Genomic DNA, 19219 nt, shown 5'->3' on the forward strand with positions numbered 1-19219 from the left:
CGTCACTGCTCTGAGCTAAACCCCACCTTGGCGCATGCGCTCATTCAGCACTCCCTGAAATATGTGGGACCCAGAGATGGCTACAAAGCTGTCACCAAGCCCCATCTCATTTCCCTTCTGATGCCACCTCTCCTCCAGGTCTAGGGCCATCTCAGTGCCCAGTCCCCCAGCCAGCAGCCAGAGGTCATAGCCCCTGCTGAATCCCCTCCCTCTGCACTCCCCTCCGAGGGTTCTTTCCAAGGCCACCTGACCAGTGCACGGCTGGACACAGTAGGAGCCAACGTGTGCTTACTGAATGGTGCAAATGCTCCCACCACTAGGATGCCAAGCACAGATGAGCCAGATCCCACATCCTCCCTGCCTCAGCAGGTTCTGCTTCACCCCCATCTTCATTTCCCCAGGCCTAACCACCTGCCTACAGAGCTCTGTGCTGGCAGGTCCTGCTACTCAGGCCTACGACTCCCAGATCTCTGCCTCACCCCTGCAGACACTGTGCCTGGGCTTCTGACACCTCTATTGTCCCAACATCCCCAGTCTCCACTTTCTGCAGGACCTCCAGGCCCTCAAGCCTAGTCTGCTTGCTTGAGCTCCAGGACCCCAGCATTTTGTCAGTATCTCTGCATCCTGGAATCAGGACTGCCCCCTCACCTGCCTGTTCCTGCCTCCCTGTACGACTCAGGCACACTGCTAGAGCAGCTGGACCAAGTGTGGTATTCACAGACTGAGCCTGCCCCCAGGGCAGACCTGGCTCGCCAATCGCCCCACTGTTTCTCACTCAACTCATCTCCATACTCAACCCACTATGGCAGGCCGCTCCTGCCAAGTAGTGAGTTGGAGTAGGACATGAAATCTATCTATGATATCACTTCTAGACCCCAAACCCGACCGCAGTTCTTGAGAATTGCTTCCTAAGCCTCTTTACCTGACTCTGCCTTGCCCACCCCTCTGTTTCCTATGATTCTGACAGCTGCCCTGTCAGTGTCTCTAAAGTCCCTCAGCTTAGCCCAGCCCCCAACCCCTTCCCTTTAGCCCCTGTCCACAGTGGCAGTGATGCCCTGTGGGTCCCAGAGAGTTCCCCCATCCCAGGGCTCACCACCCCTCCGTCAGGCAGTTCCCAGCAGAAGTGCCAAAAGTGGGTGATGGCAAGTAGGGAAAAGGCCAGCACTCTACGAGTGGGTAATCCAAACCGGAGGAAGTGGACAGAGAGAAGGGGAACTCACTTGGACCTCAACATGACTTTAAATAAGCCAAAGAGGGTGATGGAGAGTCACCAATGACCTGTGTCTCAGTCAGCAGCAGCTGCAAGGGCACCTTCATAATCCCCTAGTTTCTTGCATCAACAAACCATTTGGCCCACCACTGCCGGGACGGTGTCCTCTGTGTGGTGCCCTTCCCTCACTGGCACCCCAGCAGGGCCCTGCCCAGCCTCTCAGCTCCACCTCCTGATCCACGTCACCCCGCCAAGACTCACAAGCCTCCTCCGAGCTTGTTGAAGGCGCAGGCCAAGGCCACCACCTGGTCAGTGGCCCGGCTGATGACAGGGACGCAGAGCATGGCCTGCAGCTCACAGCCCAACATGCTTTGCAGCTGTTGTACATCCTCCTGCAAAGGGGAGGTGTGTCAGGCAGGGCGGAGGGAGGGAGCGGGCTTCTGTCGCCCAGCCCTCCACCACACTCTGCAACAGGTGGCTCTGAGGGGCTCCTGGGGGATGGGAAACACTACACACGGTGGGGTGGCTTGGGAGAAAGTCCCTGGGGCTTGTCTCCCCCATTCCCAGGCTCCCTTCTCCCAGAAACTCTGTCCCTGTGCCTTGTCCAGCCAGGCCATGGCTTACAGAGGTGAGATCTTTCAGCTGGATAGACTTCTTATCTTCCACCACGCGGCCCAGGCGTCCTGTCGTCAACTGGGGAGTGAGGAGAGGCTGAGTCAGGGCTTAGCTTTCTCCAAGGTCCGGGGACCTCAGACTCAACCTCCCTCCTGAGTCTGGAAGTTTCAGCAACTTCTTTAGCAAGTCCAAACAGTGGATAAAGTCAACACTGGGGGGGGCGGCGGGGGTGGAAGGTGGGGTGGAGGGAAGGTCTGCTCTTGACCAGAATCCCCTTTGGATGATATTAAGGTCTTCGCTAATTAGAAGAGAGAAAAGCAAACTCCAAAGATTCTCATTGATCTCAACAGATTCTAAGAGAGCCAGATCCAGAAATATTCCAACAGAAATGAACTGGTCCCAAGTAAGCCTTTCTATAGATTAAGAAATCTCTCTTAATGGATCCTGTTCATGATCCTGTTCGTGATCTCTCATAACATTTCTAAATAGATTCTGAGATCCAGATAATTCCATCAGAGTCCAAGAGATTCTAGCAGAGACCCCAGTCTCTCTGGGAAGATCCCTGGAGCGCCTAGCTGGCCCTAACTGCTCCCACAGACTCCAACACCAAGGCCGGATGGAGGACTCACCGGAAAGCTGGTTTCCTCCTCCAGCACTTTATCTCCAATGACCTGACGGGCAGAGTGGCGGGACCGGTTAAAGGATGGGCAAGGCCGGTCCCCTCGGAGACCTGGGGCCCCCCCGCCCCGCTCCGCCCCACAGTGCACCTGGGCCCTCACCTTACAGGAAAGCTGGAGGTTGTCCTCGGACACCAGCAGGAGGCAGCAGCGAGATGCCTGGGTCTCCTGCTGCAGCTGAGAGGCGGGGACGAAGAGAGGGCCTGACCGCGGGGTCTGGGGCCACCCCCACTCCCCACCTTCTCGCCTCTCCGAGGCTCCTCAGGTAGAAGGAGGGGAGGGGGGCGGGGCGCCGGAATCTGAATGAGAAGGGGGGCTCACGGGGCCCTAGGGCCCTGGAGGAACACCTCGGGGAGAGGCACGGGCACTCACGTATTGGAGGACTTTGAGCTGCAGGGAAGAGGCGTCCAGGTCGTAGAGTTCCCCTGCAGTGGCGAGGCGCGGGTCAGACAGAAGGCGCATAGACTCCCCCAAGGGTGCTCCACCTGCCGGTCCGGCCCATAGACCTCCCTTCCACTTGCCCCCCGGCTCCCCCAATCCCGGGTGCGCCCCACCCCTTAGGCCCGTCCCTTCCAGGTTAGATCCTGTCCGGGGCCCGGGGCCCCGGCCCAGCGGGATCCTCACCGCACAGCTGCAGGATCTTCCGGTCCTGGTCGGTGTACGCGACGCCGCCCTTCTGGTCTCCCGCCGCCCCCGCCGGGGGGTTCTGGACCGCTTCGGAGGCCGCGCCGGGCTCGCGCTGCTGCAGGGCCTGCACCCTCCGCAGGGCCACCAGGGTCTGGGGCAAGCCGAGCGGTCAGCGAGTCACTCGCCCCACCTGTACGGCGCTCGCCGCCTCGGGACCCTCGCCTTTGCGCAAACCATTCCCTCGCCCTGCGGTGCCCCTCGCCCCACCCCGTCCCAAACAATTCAGCCCTTAGCGCTCCACCCACCTGTGGGCTCCCACTGCCCCAGGAGCGTCCCTCCGTCCTTGAACAACTAAGGACACGGTTTGTCTCCCCTGCTAGCCCCCAGGCTCTTACTAGACAGGGCAGGGTCAGATTTCTTTTGTGTCTCTAGCACTCAGCGGAGTTCTAAGTCCTTGTTAAAGTCACAAAATCATAAAATCTCAGGAAAGAGCCTCAATATCATGAAGTACATAGTCCTTCCTAAGTATTGACCAGGTATTTGACTTGCCTGATCTCACTGTACCACACGCAGGTCAGTGCTATCCTTATCCTCCCTTTCGGCTCAGAGAGGTTAAGTGACTTGCTCAAGGTCACATAGCCCAAAGATGGTGGATTGGAACCCAGGTCTGTCCAGCTCCCCGGCCAGATCATCTTCCCACCCGTTGTGAACAGGGTCTTCAGCAGCCCCCATCTTACCACGGCCCTACCCCCACTCACATGCTTCTCCACTGCCTGCAGGCTCCACTCTTCACTGTCACTCAGCTGGCCACAGTGCACCTGAAGGAATATGAGAGGGGGACCAGCTGGGACATCCCCTAGCCTCCTGTCCCATGCCCAGCACACACCTGTCCCCGCCGACACATACACACTCCAGTCTGCGGGCCTCAATGATAAGCCTATCCTTCTGACCAAGCAGACGGCTCCAGGGAAAAGCCCTTCCTCCAAAAGCCTTCTAGGGCTAATCCAAAGAAATAGAAGTTTTCTGATCTCTGCCTTTGCAGACACTGTCCCATCAATAGCACAATCCAGGTGTCTAGTGAGGGAAGGGGGGGTGACCTCGGACCCCTTTCCATCTCCCAGCCCGTGGAGCCCTTAGGCCCTGATTATGAAATCAGTGGTATTAGCCTCAGCCTCCAGCTCCATCATTTCAGAGTTGCGGTTTGAGCTGCCCCTGAGTCTGCAGTAAGGGAAGAGGTTCAACATTTATGATGCATCTGCTGTGCCTAAAGAACTTGGGAGGAAGGATGGGTGAATGAATGAATGGAGTGATAAAGTGCTTGCCTCACATGTATGCGATTCTCACCAGCCCAGAAGGCAAGCTTCCACCCTGAGCATGGTTCAAGGCCCGGAAAGGTTGCATTGCCTTGCTCATGGTCACACAGCAGAAGGTGGCAGAGTCCGGGACAGCACCAACCACTCCCAACCCTTGTCTGCCCGTACCTTCTCCTCTCCGGACCCACTTTCAGCCCTCCCACCCCCCAACCTCCATCATCCTGTCCCTCTCCAACGTCCTTGTGTCAATCACAAGGAATACCCTTAGCCCATCTTCTGTACTTTGTGAAGGCTCTTCCCCCACCCCTGCTTGGGCGCTTGGTAAGAAAAATGAGAGAGAGAGAGGGTGGGGGGTGGCAGTCTGGGATCCCACTGCAGGCCCTGCCAGCCAGGCTCCCCACCTGCGTCACCAGCTTCCTGTGCCTACTCAGAGCTGCTCACCACCTGCAGGGCTCCCCACCGTGCCCGCACTGGGGTCCCTCCTTCATCCTCCCTTCCCAAGCAGCAGCCCCCGCCCACCTCTGCTCTAGGTCCCCTGCCTGGGGCAGATGGAGAGGAGGAGCCCAGCAGGTTCTCGGAAAGCTCACAGTCTGGCTGGGGCCGGATGGAGTGGGGGATGCAATTGGTAGGGTGCAGAACCTCATACCTGAGGAAGTAGGAGAGGACAGACTGCGTGGGTGGGAACCTAAGGGTTGTGGGGGCTCCGAAGGGGGCGGCATTGGGGAGGCTTCAGGAACTGGCACTGAAGTACGGGGAGGACACGAGGAGCCTGAAGAGAGGGGACGCTGCAGGCAGGGCTGTCCTGGCAGGGCTGGCGAGGAGGTGGCATGGAGATAGGAGGACCAGGGCAGGGGTAGGGTCCACGGGGCCACAGGGGGAAGGACCTTGAGTGCAAGGCCAATGAATTGGACTTTAGCTTCATTGTACTGGGGATCCATGGCAGACTTCAGCATCTCTGGACCAAAGATGGTGTTGAAGGTTAAGCTCTGGACGAAGTGCCGCCATCTAGGACTCCCACAGGACAGGGAGCTGAAAGAGGCTGGGGGCATGGTTCATTTGTGTATGGTTTACGTAAACATGTCGGTATTTTACCATTAGTAGATGGGGGAGGTCATCCTTCTTGTTCCTTCCACCTGGACCCATCTCTCAGGAGAAGGGAAGATTGGGACCCCACTAGGGCTGTGGGGACAACCAGTTCCTGGGTTGGCAATACGGCCTGGTGCCAACAGAGAGCTGGGAGACTGAATGAGAGCTTCAGCAGGCTGGAGACAGGGAAGTCCTCCTGTAGCCACTGGACCCCATCCCACCCCAGTGCAAGCTCCTGGGCTGCCTCAGCCCATCCCCGCCCAGCTTGTGCACACTCTCCTGAAAACCCTCAGCACCCGCCCATACACTCCCTTTCCCATGGAGTTACTCAGGCGTGTGAGCACACAGAGTACAGTACCGGACTCAGAGACACCCACATACCCACACGCACAGCAGATATACCATCCATGTGTGCACATTCATACCTGTACACAGGATACTTGGATTCACATATCCAAGAGCCATGCACACACTCCTGCCCCCCATATGCAAACATACAACCACCAGCACTCACACATGGCTTTTTGCTCATCCACAGGAACACACACCTACTCTTGCTAATCAGGGAGTGTGTCTGGGGCCCAGTGGGAACACTCAGTAGTTCAGTAGTGGGCACTGGGGCTGCAGAGAGGGTTGAAAGCCCAGCACATCCCTCACACCCCTCACCCTCACCAAGTTCAACATGGCTAATGGCATGCACACCTCATCCTCATGTAAGGAGCTGGTGTGGCTGGCAGAGCCAGAGGGAGGAATGGGCACAAATCATGCATCAAATGCCAGAGACCAGGGGCCGCCCACTCCTGGGACTTATCATCCCAGAACTGAAGAACAGAGTTAAAGACTCTTTGCACACGAAGAATCTGCAATCAAGGCACCTTGAGAGGCAAGCCGCAGACGCCCAGCCCGCAGCCACGCAGCCCTGCACCTGGCCCGCATAGTCCTCAGAGAGCAGTCCACAGACCATGCGTCCATCAGGCCCCAATAGTCCTTGCAGGGCTCCCTGTTTCCTTGCCAGCATTTTCTATCATTTGCAATTCTATCCTCATTTGGCTCAGTTGTTTGATGTCTGTCTCCCGACCCCTCCAGACTGCATGATCTGTGAAGGCAGGGGTCAGTCCCTGCTCCGTTTGCAGCACCTAGCACACCATGCCTGGTGATGCCCAAGAAACAGGTCTTCGATTGATGGATGGGTGGGAGGATGGATGGACAGATGGAAGGATGGATAAATGGATACCGAGAACAGAGACTCAGAGAAAGGAATGGGGCTTGTTGCGATTGGAGCTGGTGAGTCAGCCCTCCCCCAAATATCTGCCCTGTGGCACCCCCTTTATCCTTTGTACCCTCTGCCCTCAGGATCTGGTTGCAGCTAGGAGGTCAGGGGCTGCCTGCACTGCCTCTGGAAGCATGTGAGATCTAGCAGGTCACAGGATCTATCAGGTGTGTATGCATCGGGGAGAGGGGTGTCCTGGGGAAGTGCATTTCTACCTGAGGCACAGGCCTGGAGGAGAGGCAGGCTGTGAATAATTTAAGTACATTTCAAGAGCTCTTAAGAAAAAAAAAAAAAGAAGAAGAAGAAGAACTGCCCCAGGTCTTTGAGGAGGTGGACAGCTAGTTGTCGGGACCCTCTCCTGGCAGCCAGAGCCCCAGGTGGCATCTTGCTCAGCAGCGTGCACCCCACACCTCAGCCTCACCGGGATCACTCTTCTCCCAACTACCCTTCTCCCCACCCTGCCTTGGCTCATGCTGTTTGCTCCGCCTAGAATATCCTTTTCCTTCTGTGCCTGTCGACCTCCTACCTATGCGCCAAAGCCCCACTCAAATGCTGCCTCCACTATGAGGCACCCCTTGGGGCTCCAGCCTCTGCCACCAGAGCACCTGCTAGCAGCATTTATTTCATTTGGCCACTGACAGTCTGAGGTTGTGCCTGCTTTCCCCCAGATGGAGCTTCTAGAAGGCACCAATGGGTCCCACTCCTCTCTCTGCCCCAGCACCCAGATGGATGGGTCCCCGGAGCAGGGTTTTGCCAGAGTGCGCTAAATTTAAGTAACGTCAGCCCCCTCCCCCTCGGCAGCACACAACACACATATACACACAGGCCTTTCTCCCTGCAGGTGAAGGCAGAAGCCTGGACCCCTGGCCCAACCTGAGCCAAGGTGAGCCCGGTCATGCCAGACATCCTCCTGCCTGCAAGATGAACAAACTCCAAAAGTCCTCCTTCTCTTGCTAGAGCTGCTTCTCTTCTGACCTGGTCCTCACTGCCCCGCCACAGGAAATCCTTCTCAGGAACCTGGCACCCCCAGACTCTCCTCCCTCAACGGAAGTGGGCAACCGAGTTACCACCTCCCACTGCCCACCTCTGCACATTGCCCCTAGCCCTGCTCCTCTTCCAAGCCACCAGCTCTGGCACAGATTGGGACCAAAAGAGGGAGGGAAGCGGCGCTGAGAACTCTGTGCCAACAGCAGATCCGTCCCCTGCGGGAACAGAAGCTGGGGGTGGGGGAGCAGCTTGCTGGAGAAACCAAGGGGCCGGCGGCTCCCTCAGTCAGGCAGATGGGGAGCCGAGGAGACGAAGCCAAGCACTCCCTTCCTCTCCTCTCCCCTCCTCTCCCCGCGGCCGCTCCCCTCCCCCCTCCATTCCCACGGCCCTCCCCCGCCAGCAGCTCCGGAAAGGTCAGGCGCCTCCGAAACCTTTAATTCCGTTTTAATGAGCTCGGGAGGAGTCCCACGGGCGCACGAGGACCCCCTCCTCATCTGTCCACGTCCCCGGGTCTGGGCCTTATTGAGGCTGTGGCTTCCTCGGTGAAGCCGACCCCCAACAATGGCCATTTGGGGGCGCCAACCCTCGGTTCCTAGGACAGGACAATGATCCTGAACGCCCGCCTCTGTATGGGAGAAGGGCCTGAAAGAGCGGCTGAACCAGCCCCACTAGGCTCCGCCAAGCCCTGCCCGTGGCGCAGAAAGCCGGTGAGCTCCGCCAGGGGGCAGCAGAGGGCAGGGGGAGGCCCGGCCTGGGTTCCCAGCCTGACTGCCCGCCCCCCACTCCGCCCCGTCTCAGGCAGCGCAGCCTCCCCTTGCCGCTGAAGCCCCTTCCCCTCCATCACCCCCTCCAGGCAGCCCGCCCATCGGCGCCAGCCTCAGCCGTGGGGCTGGAGGTTTCCCCCGCAGCCCCTCCCGGTGGGCCTCTTCTCATGCTCCTGAGCTCCAGCCAAGGGAATCTGACTGGCCTTCCCACACTGTCTCTATTTGTCAGCGCCATGGCCATCCATCCTTCCTCGGGGTCTCTCAGGCCTTCTGTGGACACAGCCCCCCGCCCCTAACCCAGCGGGGAGGATGCCAAAGAGGAAGCAAGGTCAGGGTTGCGCCGATAGCTCTGATGGGGCTGAGAAGTGCAAGTGGAGCTTGTACAGGTCTCTGAATGTTGCTGACTGGGCCGATGACTTCGTCCTGCCCATCCAAGGTAGGGCGGAGGGCTGCGGTGTGGGAGAAGCCCAGACTCCTCCCAGACCCCCAATTCCCGCACTCCAGCCCAGCTTGCTGCTCTACACTCACACACACACACACACACACACACACACACACACACACACACACACCAGACAGGCTCCATCCGCTGTTCCTCCCTTGTTCCTCTCCCCGCCATCCCACCCCACACTGTTCTTACCAAGATGACGGCTGCCACAGCCCCAGCCTCCTTGTCCACCAGCGGCATGACCAGCACTGAGGGGGAGAGGGCAATGAGGTGGTCCTGCGGGGCCAATGAGGCTCAGAGATACAGAGCCAAGCCCCAGGGAGGGAGACAAAGACACAGACAGAGAGGCTGGCACAGAGACACAGAGAGACCCAGAGACCCAGAGAGACAGGGCGTCCTGAGGCAGCAACAGAACAACCACAGCAATGTCCCCTGCATGGAAGGAAGCCCCCTCACTTCACAACTCTTCTGTGAGCCTCCCCCCCAGCAACCCTGAGAGGGCAGGAAGCAGGTAAGGCTGAGCACCCCTATTTTACAGATTGGGAAACTGAGGTCCAGAAAGGGGAAGTGACTTGCCCAAGATCACACAGCAAGTCAGGTCTCCTGACTCCCAGTCTTGTGCATTTTCCACATCGAGACAGAGGACAGAGACCTAGAGAGACTGAGACACGAGGCAGAGAGACATGGCGGACAGGGGGCGTGGAAAGGAAGGAAGGAAAAACAGAGACAGTGACAGAGAGCATGACAACACTGCAGGCCATCTAGCAATAGACACAAGCACACTGCGGCCACTGGCCACGGAGCCCTAGTACGTGCCAGGCCCTTAACATGCGTTATCTCATTTGCTCCTCCTCAAAACACCCCCTCAAGGTAGGTTCTCTCATGCCCATTTTACAGATCAGGAAATTGAGGCTCAGAGAGGTTAGTAGCGCCTTAGAGAGAGAATTAGATGGAGGGATTGCTGGAGACACAGGGCAAGAGGAAGAAGGAGACAGAGATGAAGACAGGGATAGAAGGCCGACGTGATCTAGGGAGCAGGGGCACAGTCCCCCCTGCCCCTGCCCAGGTCCCCGCCCTTACCTTGGGTGTCAGGAGCCAGTGGGGCCACCAGCCTGGCCAAGGGCTTCCCCGGCAGGTCCGCGGGGCCCAGTCCGCTGCAGCCCAGCCGCTTCCGGGACAGCACAGCCTCTCTGAAAAGAGGACACCCTCCCACCTCTCAGTCTCTGGATCAAAAAGGAGCAGGCCCTACCTGGGGACACCCAGCAGGCCGGACCCTGCACATCTGCAAGGATCTAGACAATTTGACCTGCCATAGGGTGGACATGAGGAGGACACAAATAGAAGAGATGGGAACCCTGCCCCCCCCATGTAGATGGGCAGGCAGCCACAGTCTGGCCTCTGGTGCCCCTTGCAGGAACCCTGGGGCCCAGCGCGGGTCCACCAGAGCAAGTAAAGCAAGGGCTCAGAGCTAGGCTGCCTATGTTAAATCCTGCTGTGGCTACTACTCAACCTTGGGCAAGTGATCTACCTGTCTGAGCCTCCCAGGGAGAAAGAGTGTGGAGAAGAGTAGAATCCTAACCATCTCCATCCTCAGAAAGCCATTCTATATACCTGAAAGTAGTGTAATACTGCGTGTCAACTATGAAAAGGAAAAGGAAACATTCTAGAGCAACTTGTGGTGTTAAGCACAGGAGCACTCCAGAGGTAGTTGACATAACTAAAGTTTATCCTACATTCCCTATGTGCCATGCACAGTCCAAGCAATGCATCTAGTTTAACTCGGAATTCCCCACAATCCCATGAATTCAGTATTATCATCATTTCCATTTTCAGGTGGAGGTTAAGAACCTATCCAAGGTCCCATGGCTAATAAGTGGTAGAGTCAGGATTTGGACCCAGGCAGTTGGCGCCAGAACCCATACTCTTTAACTAGTGTGCTCAAACCTTCCTAAAGACCCGAGGGGGTATAAGCTTCCAATGGGATTGGTATGAATGGGCGTAGGTGTGATGGAGGGGCAGAGAAGGGAGGTGGTATAGGAAGAATGAGTTTCTATCTGCCCTCACCACACATACTACCTACCTTTCCCCTGGCCTCTAGCTCTTCCTGCTTAATTAAGTGCCTGATTTTTCACCAACTGTCCCTCCCCGATGATTAATTGTCCTGGGTTCCTCATCCCTCATGCTGCCTCCACTTAATTGTGTTTGTAGGAACTGCCTGGCCTGATGAGAGGAGAAGCCTGGGGGGCTGGGACTCCGGTGTGTGCGTGTGGGGTCACTAAGGGGAGCCAAGCAAAGGCCAGATGAGGAAAAGAGAGGGGGTTGGCCTCCAAGTCTCCGGATCGGGAGATCACAGCCTCTAGAGAAATCAAAGACAAAGAGGCTGGGCATCTTGGTAAAGGCCATGCAGCATTTGGAACTGGATCCATTCACTCTTGGCCTCTTGATTCAGAATCTACAAGAACCAGTGGTGTCTCCTACCTTCCACCCCTCACACCCTGGACCGTGAGGCTCCATGCTGTCCAACTGTGCCAAACACCCCAGGAGGGAATAGGAATCTAGGGGGGGCAGGAGGGCAATGCAGCCACGTTTCCTGATGACCAAATTGCTAAAGACTGGGGCTTCCTGGGGGCAGGGGCCCGCCTTGGTGACCCTCAGCCAAACCGCCTCTTGTTGAACCCACCCAGCCACTTGGCCTCCGGTGGTGTGGTTATTGGGCAACCACAAGGTGGCGCTGGTCTCTATGCTGCTGGTCAGTAAGCGCGGCAGCTTCATCCCCCAGATCCCTCGCTCCCCCTTTCGCACCCTCCCATCCCCCTGGGCAGACCAGAAGCTGCCTTGGCCTCATACCCCACCCCACCCCATCCCGGGAGCCTGAGAGAGGAGTCTGCCTTTAGCCTTTCTTCTGCACAAAACTCCCTCCTCTGTGCTCATGGCCCCATGACTCTCCAGCCCCACTCTCGTGAGCTCTAGACCCCTGATACCCAAAGGCCTCCTGGAAGCCTGTCCCGGGTGTCCCTGACATAGTCAAAGGCAGCCAGTCCCAACCTGGACTTGTTCTCTCCACCACACAAAGAGGCACAACCACCCACCTGGTCCCTTGTAGCTTGTCCACAAACTGTCCTAGCTACCTCCCTTTTCCTCACCTCCCCCATCCAATGGGGGAATCACCTCCCATGCATCTCTCACAACTGTCTGGCATGGAATTAGTGTCAGAGAGGGCTTCCCGGAGGACACGATGCTGAGTTGGGTCCTAAAGAACATGCAGAGGTGGGCGCCTGGGTGGCTCAGTTGGTTAAGCAACGGCCTTCGGCTCGGGTCATGATCCCGGGGTCCTGGGATCGAGTCCTGCACTGGGCTCCCCCTGCTCTGTGGGGCCTGTCTCTCCCTCTTCCTCTGCCTGCCACTCCCCCTGCTTGTGCTCTCTCTCTCTTTCTCTCTCTGTCAAGTAAAAAAATAAAATCTTTAGGAAAAAAAAGAACATGCAGAGGTTATCAAGGCAGACCAGAAGGGATGTGCAAGCAGGGGGAACCGCATGTGTCGAGGCTCAGAGGAGAGAAAGAACGTGTGTCTGCTGGATGGCCTGACTGCAAGGAGGTGAGTGTGGCTGGACAGCAGGGAGCAAGGCTGAAGAGGGCCCTGAGGAGCTAGGCATGATGCTGATAGCAGTGGGAGCCTCAGGACAGACTTGAGTAGGGGAAGGGGAAGGTCACGTTTGCTTTCAGCCTGATCGGTTTAGCTGCTGGGTAAAACTCTCACTGGAGAGGGAGAATCTGAGAGACTGGAAAGGTCCTGGCAGTGAGGGCCTCTAGTCTCAGTGGTCCCAGGACCAATGAGGAGAGGCTGGGCTGGGGCAGATCAACCTTGACTGAGCCCAGATCTCTCACAGAGCACTGGGGGGCCTCCAAGGGGCCTAAACCCTCGGGAGTCCTCACACCTTGGCACCTCGCTCTGCCCTCCCCGGCCCGGCCACATCCCACAGTCCCAGGCAGGTCTGTGCTAGGCCATGCTCACCCCAGCCCATGCAGGCAAGCCCTTTTCCTCTGCTGCACCCTTCCCAGAACTGTCGTCCTCCTGGAGGTTTTAAAGACACCCACAGACTGGAAGGCCAAGGAAAACGCCCAGGCTGAGTCTTCCCAACCCCGATGGGGGTGGGGGCTTTACATTCACACCCCAGTGGTTCCTCCTTCAACTTAGGACCCTCTGCCCTGCCTCATCTCCCCTCCTGACTCCTCCGTCCTCCTACCCCAGCTGCCAGGCTGATGGTGGGGGTGAGGGGACTCCACGCCCAGGGACCAGCTGTCCAGGTTGCAGGCTAATGACCCAGCCCTGGTGCCTGGGTGGTCATGGCTGCCCCAGTGACGATAAAGACAGATGGGCACAGAGTGGGGAGAGGAACGGGCGTGGAATTTATGACGGTTCCATCCCTTTAACAATTATTTGTTTAGTGGCAAGAGTAGAGAAAAAGGCTCTCTGTTGGGAGGGTCAATGGCCTGGAAAGAGCTGAGTGCCCAGGCCCCCTTCCACTCCTCTGAGCCCCTTCTTTGGTGAGCCCCACCCCCTTACTGAGCACCCTACCCCTACCCCCCACCCCCCAGAGCCTCAACCTCGCTCTGACTTTTCATCTCTCTTGGAGACAAATTATGATTCAGGCCGAGACCTGGACCCTCCTCTCCCCTTCCCTTTCCTCTTCCCTCCGCCAGAATGGGGGCCTCCAGAGAACAGACTATTCCCTGTGTTCCTGACACAGATCAGAGAAACACAGAGATTCTGCAGTGTGAGAGGACCAGGTCAGCTCTGAGGAAGAAATTTCTCAAGGTTGGGCCCTGGGACCCCCAAACGGTAGCGGAGGGACAAGCAGCTGGGCTGCTGTGGGCCGTGGTGTCCCCATGGCAGCTGAAAGGCCCCAGACTTCGCTGCAACCAGCAGTCGGTAATGAGAGGCTTCAAGATGGCAGGAGACACAATAAGAGGAGGAAGGCGGCAGGGCTGGGGCCTGAAATAGGCCGGGAGATTGAAGGAGCAGCGTGAGGGAGACGAAGATTTCCCGGAAGGCCCTCCTGCAGGCAGCCTCTCAGGAGGCTCTCCCCGCCAGCCCCTGGAATTCGGAGCTGGACCAGCCCTCACACACGGCAGTGTTCCATCTTGCTGTCTCCCAGGAGCCCACAGGGGCCCAGAGCGATTCCTTGGCCTGGGGGGTCGCAGCCACACCCTCCTGGATCCCAGGTCTCCTGACTCCCAGCCCACGGTTCTTCTGGTGGAAAGACCCATCCCTGAGGGAGGCCACCACGGCCCAGGCACCTTTTCTGGAAACCGGATCCTCCATAGTGCTGGGGCAACTATGGAGCAGGCCTCCTAGAGCGCCTGCGGCTGGGCCTCAGGAGATCAGGGAAATGGGGCTGGTTGAGACGGAGCCGCACAGGGAAGGACTGCGCTCAGGAGAAGAGGGCGTGAGCCAGCACGAGGGGGTAGGGAACCCAAAACACACCGTGGGGATGAAACTGGGCACCTGCGAGCCCACGGAGGGGAGGGGGCAGTGGCAGGAAGGGCCTCCCCACCCCACCCCTCCCAGAATTGTCTCCCCTGCCGCCCTCACAGGGCGCTAAGCCTGTCCTCTCCCTGCCGGGGCCTTATTTGTCTTTATGCCCCACCTCTATTCACACCTGTGCCCTTTCCCAGCCCTGCCAGCCCTCCAGGGTTTCCTGGAGCCGTGCCCCCTCCACTGGGCACAGCCAGAGCCTCGGGCTCCACCTTAGCCTGAGGCAGCTCCCCTGTCTCCTGCTGGGGCCAGAATCACAGGGGTCACTGTTGGAAGGACCCTGTACCCAGCCTCACCCATTTTATAGAAAAAGACTGAAGCCGGAAGGAAAGTATTTTTCTCAAGGGGTATGGCAGAGCACAGATTTCAGAGGAGGGGACTGAGCTAAACCTTCACCCCTAATCCTTGCTGGCCTGAATGAATTTTGATCTCTGTGTCCCTGGGATAGGGGCTGCCTCAAGCCTCTTGCCCCTTGCCAGCCTCTTCCTGGGATTTCTGAGCCCTGTATCCCAGCAGGTACTCACCTCCCCAACTCCACTGAACTCTGGGCTAATTGCATTGGAATATTCACTTTTAATTGCCTTTTTTCCTTCCTTATCTTTTGCAAAAGCTTTACTGAGTCCGAAGGTGGGGGCGGTGGTTGGGGGATCCTGAGAGGTGCAGAAGATCTGAGACCTCTCCAAGATGCCTGGACTGCAGACACCCCCTCCCAGCCCTCCTCACAGCAGAAAGCCTCAGGGGAGCATTCTCGGGCCCAGAGGGGGCAGAGCAAACCCAGCAGGATGCTCCCCTCCTGCCATCTGAGCCCATGGTCCTGCGTCCCTCTCCCAGGAAGGCCTTCCCCAGCCACTTGGAGGAAACTTCCTGGATGGAGCAAGCTCATATGAAGCAAAGCTCTTAGCAGTAGGATTGCTGGCTCCGAGGAGGAACGGGGATATAATAAGCATTCTTTTCCTTAAGATTCCGAAGACCTGCCAGGCCTATCCTGCCATCTTACAGATGGGACGGTGGCAACCAGAGAGGGGCACGGCTGGCTTGGTTCACACAGTCCTCGAGGGAAGGAGTTGTCAGGAGATGCTGGAGGGGAGAGTGTCACCCGCCACCCATCCCCTAGGGGAACCAAATGGGAGAACAGGAGGTGAGAAGGCTCTGGGTTGTTGGAGAGGCACCAGCTCCTCCCAGGCGGAAGGGTTGGAAAGAGGCCAGCATCCTGGAATTCAGGATCCCAAGTGCCGGAAGGGGCCTCAAGACCACCAGCATCCCCAGCACCAGGACCTCTAGCAGCCGCAAACAGCAATTCTTTCCACCAGCTCTGTGAAAGGGGAGTGTCTTGCCGGCCTCAGCCACTACCTGAAAAAGCCATATTCCTGGACGACGTGGCCTGTAGGAAAAGCCGTCCCCCGGGGAGTGGAGTGCTGCCTTCTAGTAACACCCCGACTGGTACCCACTCAGCCCTCAGCTCCCGACCTCATGCTCCCTGGGCCCACGCTGGCCCTGCGGTGCTGAGAAGGCAGTGACCATGTCCTCTGCGGCTTGACCTCCTCTGGACCAGGACTCCTGCCCGTCAACACTTTCTCATCTGACGAGTTCCATTTCCCCTGACTGTCCCCTGAATGGCCAGGAGACGGTGTCCCAGGCCTGGCTCTGTCTCACACCAGGTATGTGGCCTTGGACACGTCTCATGATGGAAGATAAGGAGACGGAATTCAATAGGCTCAGAAGTATCAGGGGACCACAGAGCCCCGAGCATGCTGTGCCTCATGTCAGGGATTCCAACATTCCATCCTGACAAAAACAAAACCGGACACAGTGTTTCTAATGGATGCAGTTTTAAGTGCTTTACTTGTGTTAAACTCATCTAATCCTTGAAACAACCCTATGAGATAAGTAACCAATCATTATTGCCACTTACAGACAAGAACCCTGAGGCCCAGAGAGGCTGAGTGCCTTGCCCTAGGTTATACAGCTAGTAAAAGGGAAGTGGGATTTGAACCCAGGCACTCAGGCTCAGAACCCACAGCAGGACACCTGTCTCTGTTCTCCCAGCTCTCAGACACCAGGTTCACACCATGTGCTCCCACAGGTCCAGCATTCTGTGATTCGGTGAGAACCTCCCCGACAGTTCTCAGAGACTGCTGGGGGTCTAATGATAAACCGTAGCCCCGACCTTCTGAGACTGGGCTCTGTGGAGGCTGCTGCAATTCAGAAGAGCTCTCTAGGTTTCTAGAAGAAAAAGTGCCCTACCAGTGGGCACTTTCCCTGTGCTGTCCACTGCCCCAACACAAGAAAAGACATTGCTTCTCCCCTCTATGGGGAGTCCGTGACCCAGCCAAGGAACCCCAGCTGGCAGGGAAGCTGAGGTCAAGGGCAGTTGGGGAAAGTCAGACTGGGTGACTTTGGAAGGTCTCCCAGGCCTGAGATCCTTGATTGCAGGAGACGCAGTAGGGTACAGAATGGCTCACCGGACTTTCCCCTCCTGGGGCAGCTCGTGGGGGGGGTCCTCACACACCAGCCGGGACTCCCCATCCAGCACGTAGGTGTAGACAGTCTCCTAGGACAGAAGGTGCTCGTGAGATCCTGCGGACAGCCCTCCCAGCTGCCTTGTCCCAGTGCAGATGCGGATCTGGGTGACAAGGTCACAGATCCTCCGTTAGTGGGCTCAAGCATCTGTTTGTTTTTACTCCCCAGGTGATTCTAACTTGCTGCCAGGGTGGAAAAACTCCTCTATGAACTTATACCTCACTCTCTCCTCTTGGAGGGGTTCTGGGAGCCATGAGCCACCCTGCTGGCTTTCCTTGTCTATCACCCCAAATCTAAGGTGCTGGGGAGAGAGTCTAAAGGGCTGAAAGCGCAGACAAATCCCACCCACCATCCACCCCAAGATATTTCCCTGCTGTGACTCCAGCCTCAGCAAACCATAACAGAGTGGTCCATTCAGGGCTCTATGGCAGGAGGGGCTCAGAATGCCCTGGAAGCTTCCCCCCTACCTCAGAGACACAAACAATTCTATAAGAAACCACACACTGTGACTCAAGCCAGAAGGACTCCCTGGAGGAAGTGATCTTGAAGCTGTAACTGCAGTGAAAATTAGACACATTTGGGGAATGGGTGAGGCATAGAAGAATGGCTTTGGGCCTGGGCGAGTCGCAGATAAGCAGTGTAAAGAGCACAGAGCATTTATGGAACTGACAGTGGAGGCAGGGGGCACAGGAGGTGGCCTTGGGGTCAGCAGGGCCTAGAAACAGAGCTGGGGGGGAGGCTGCTGTGAGCCCTGAGAGAGGAGAGCAGGTGCGTATTTTGGAATGATCACTCCCTAGAGTGAGATCAAAGCTCTCTTCAAAGCTTTGTCAAGTCTTCAGCTTGTCAGTGTGCCTTCCCCAAGGGCCCAGAGCAGTCTTGGCCTCGGTTCCAGGCCACGTCCTGGCAGAAGCAGTTGCCCTCACTGACCCATGGGTGAAAAGCCACATCCCCTCCAAGCAGGACTGGCCACCCGAGGGATCCATAACCAACTCCCATCAGCACAGCCTCAGCGGGTACCCCACGGCCCCACACTCTGGGAGGGAGGGAGACACAGAGGCCAGCGCTGCCCAGCAGATGCTGTGCCCCAGCTGGGGGCACCCACATGCCCAGCTAAGTATCCCGAGGGACACTGTTTTCTTGGGAGGGGGAGGGAGGACTCTCCTCTCTGCTGATGCTATCAGGGAGGGCTTCTGGAGGAGGTGACATTGGAGCTGGGTGTTGAAGGCCCACCCCTAGTACGCGTGGAATCCAGTCGAAGCTGTTGCCCTTCGACCACTGTGAGCATCCACAATCCTGCCAACCACTCTTGCTGTCTTTGGCTGCCCCTGCCCTCCCAGCCCCAGGAGTTCTTCTAGTCCTACTGCCAGAGAATGTGAGCCAGTTCATTGGTGGTGTGGGCTGAGGATGATAGGGCCTGAGAGCAGTGAGAGGGGCAGGCACAGGCCGGGCCTGGAGGCCCCCTGTCCTTCATGGGAAGGGTCTAGGCGGGGAGGTCAGGGATGGAGAAATCGGTGGGAGGGAGGCCTCTCCTCCTTCTGGTCCACAGTCCTTGCAGCAGCCTGGGAGGGGCCTGAGCGGTCTGGCCCAAAGAGGTTAGGAGACCCCCCCACCCTAGCACCTAGGGTCACACAGAGAGCCTGGCCCTGGCAGAGAAAGGTAGCTACACTGGGCTGGGGGAGGCGGGGAGGACAGATACTCATCACTTCCGGATGTCCCTCTGCCTCCCACCCCCTCACTCTCAGCCCTCTGGGTTAAAATTAGCTGAGTTTATTGGAGAGAAGGAGGGAACCATCGCAGACACATCAGCACCATCTGCATTTGGGGCTGCCTGCCACAATGGGTGCTGATGAGGAAGCCAGGTGCTGGTGGCTCTCCTCACTGAGGGGGAGTATGGAGACCCCTCCTCCATTGCCCTGCCCTCCCCCCTCCATCTCCCTCCTTTCTCTGGGGACAGAGCAGATCTCCCATCTCCCCCCACTCCGTGGGGGCAGACTGGAACCCTGCCATTCCTCCCTCCCACTCCCTGGGGGCAGAGCAGACACCTCCCATCTCCCCACCTTCCAGCTCCCCGCCTTCCAACTCCCCGGGGACAGAGAAGTCTCTCCCATCTCCCCTCCCTTCTCAGGGGGCAGACAGTCTCTTTTCCTCACCTGTCCCCAGGGGCAGA

The 19219-nt window shown here is 57.7% G+C and overlaps 1 protein-coding gene across 3 annotated transcripts in view; it reads right to left on the minus strand.

The window, feature by feature from the left end:
• Positions 1-19219, minus strand: part of PDE2A (phosphodiesterase 2A) — a 92019-nt gene that overhangs the window by 10485 nt on the left and 62315 nt on the right. For all 3 annotated transcript variants that reach the window (XM_028115937.2, XM_088018052.1, XM_088018053.1), the window contains 10 exons: positions 16995-17083; positions 10078-10187; positions 9190-9245; positions 3888-3947; positions 3127-3280; positions 2875-2927; positions 2605-2679; positions 2455-2496; positions 1835-1903; positions 1472-1602 (listed from right to left, as the gene is read on the minus strand). In XM_028115937.2, coding sequence (XP_027971738.2) covers positions 1472-1602; positions 1835-1903; positions 2455-2496; positions 2605-2679; positions 2875-2927; positions 3127-3280; positions 3888-3947; positions 9190-9245; positions 10078-10187; positions 16995-17083 — 839 coding nt within the window. The remainder of the gene's footprint in view (positions 1-1471; positions 1603-1834; positions 1904-2454; positions 2497-2604; positions 2680-2874; positions 2928-3126; positions 3281-3887; positions 3948-9189; positions 9246-10077; positions 10188-16994; positions 17084-19219) is intronic.

This window comes from Eumetopias jubatus, unplaced genomic scaffold, assembly GCF_037043125.1.
Source record: "Eumetopias jubatus isolate StellerSeaLion01/CBP00866 unplaced genomic scaffold, mEumJub1_p1.0 scaffold_13, whole genome shotgun sequence".
Taxonomy (NCBI): Eukaryota; Metazoa; Chordata; class Mammalia; order Carnivora; family Otariidae; genus Eumetopias; species Eumetopias jubatus.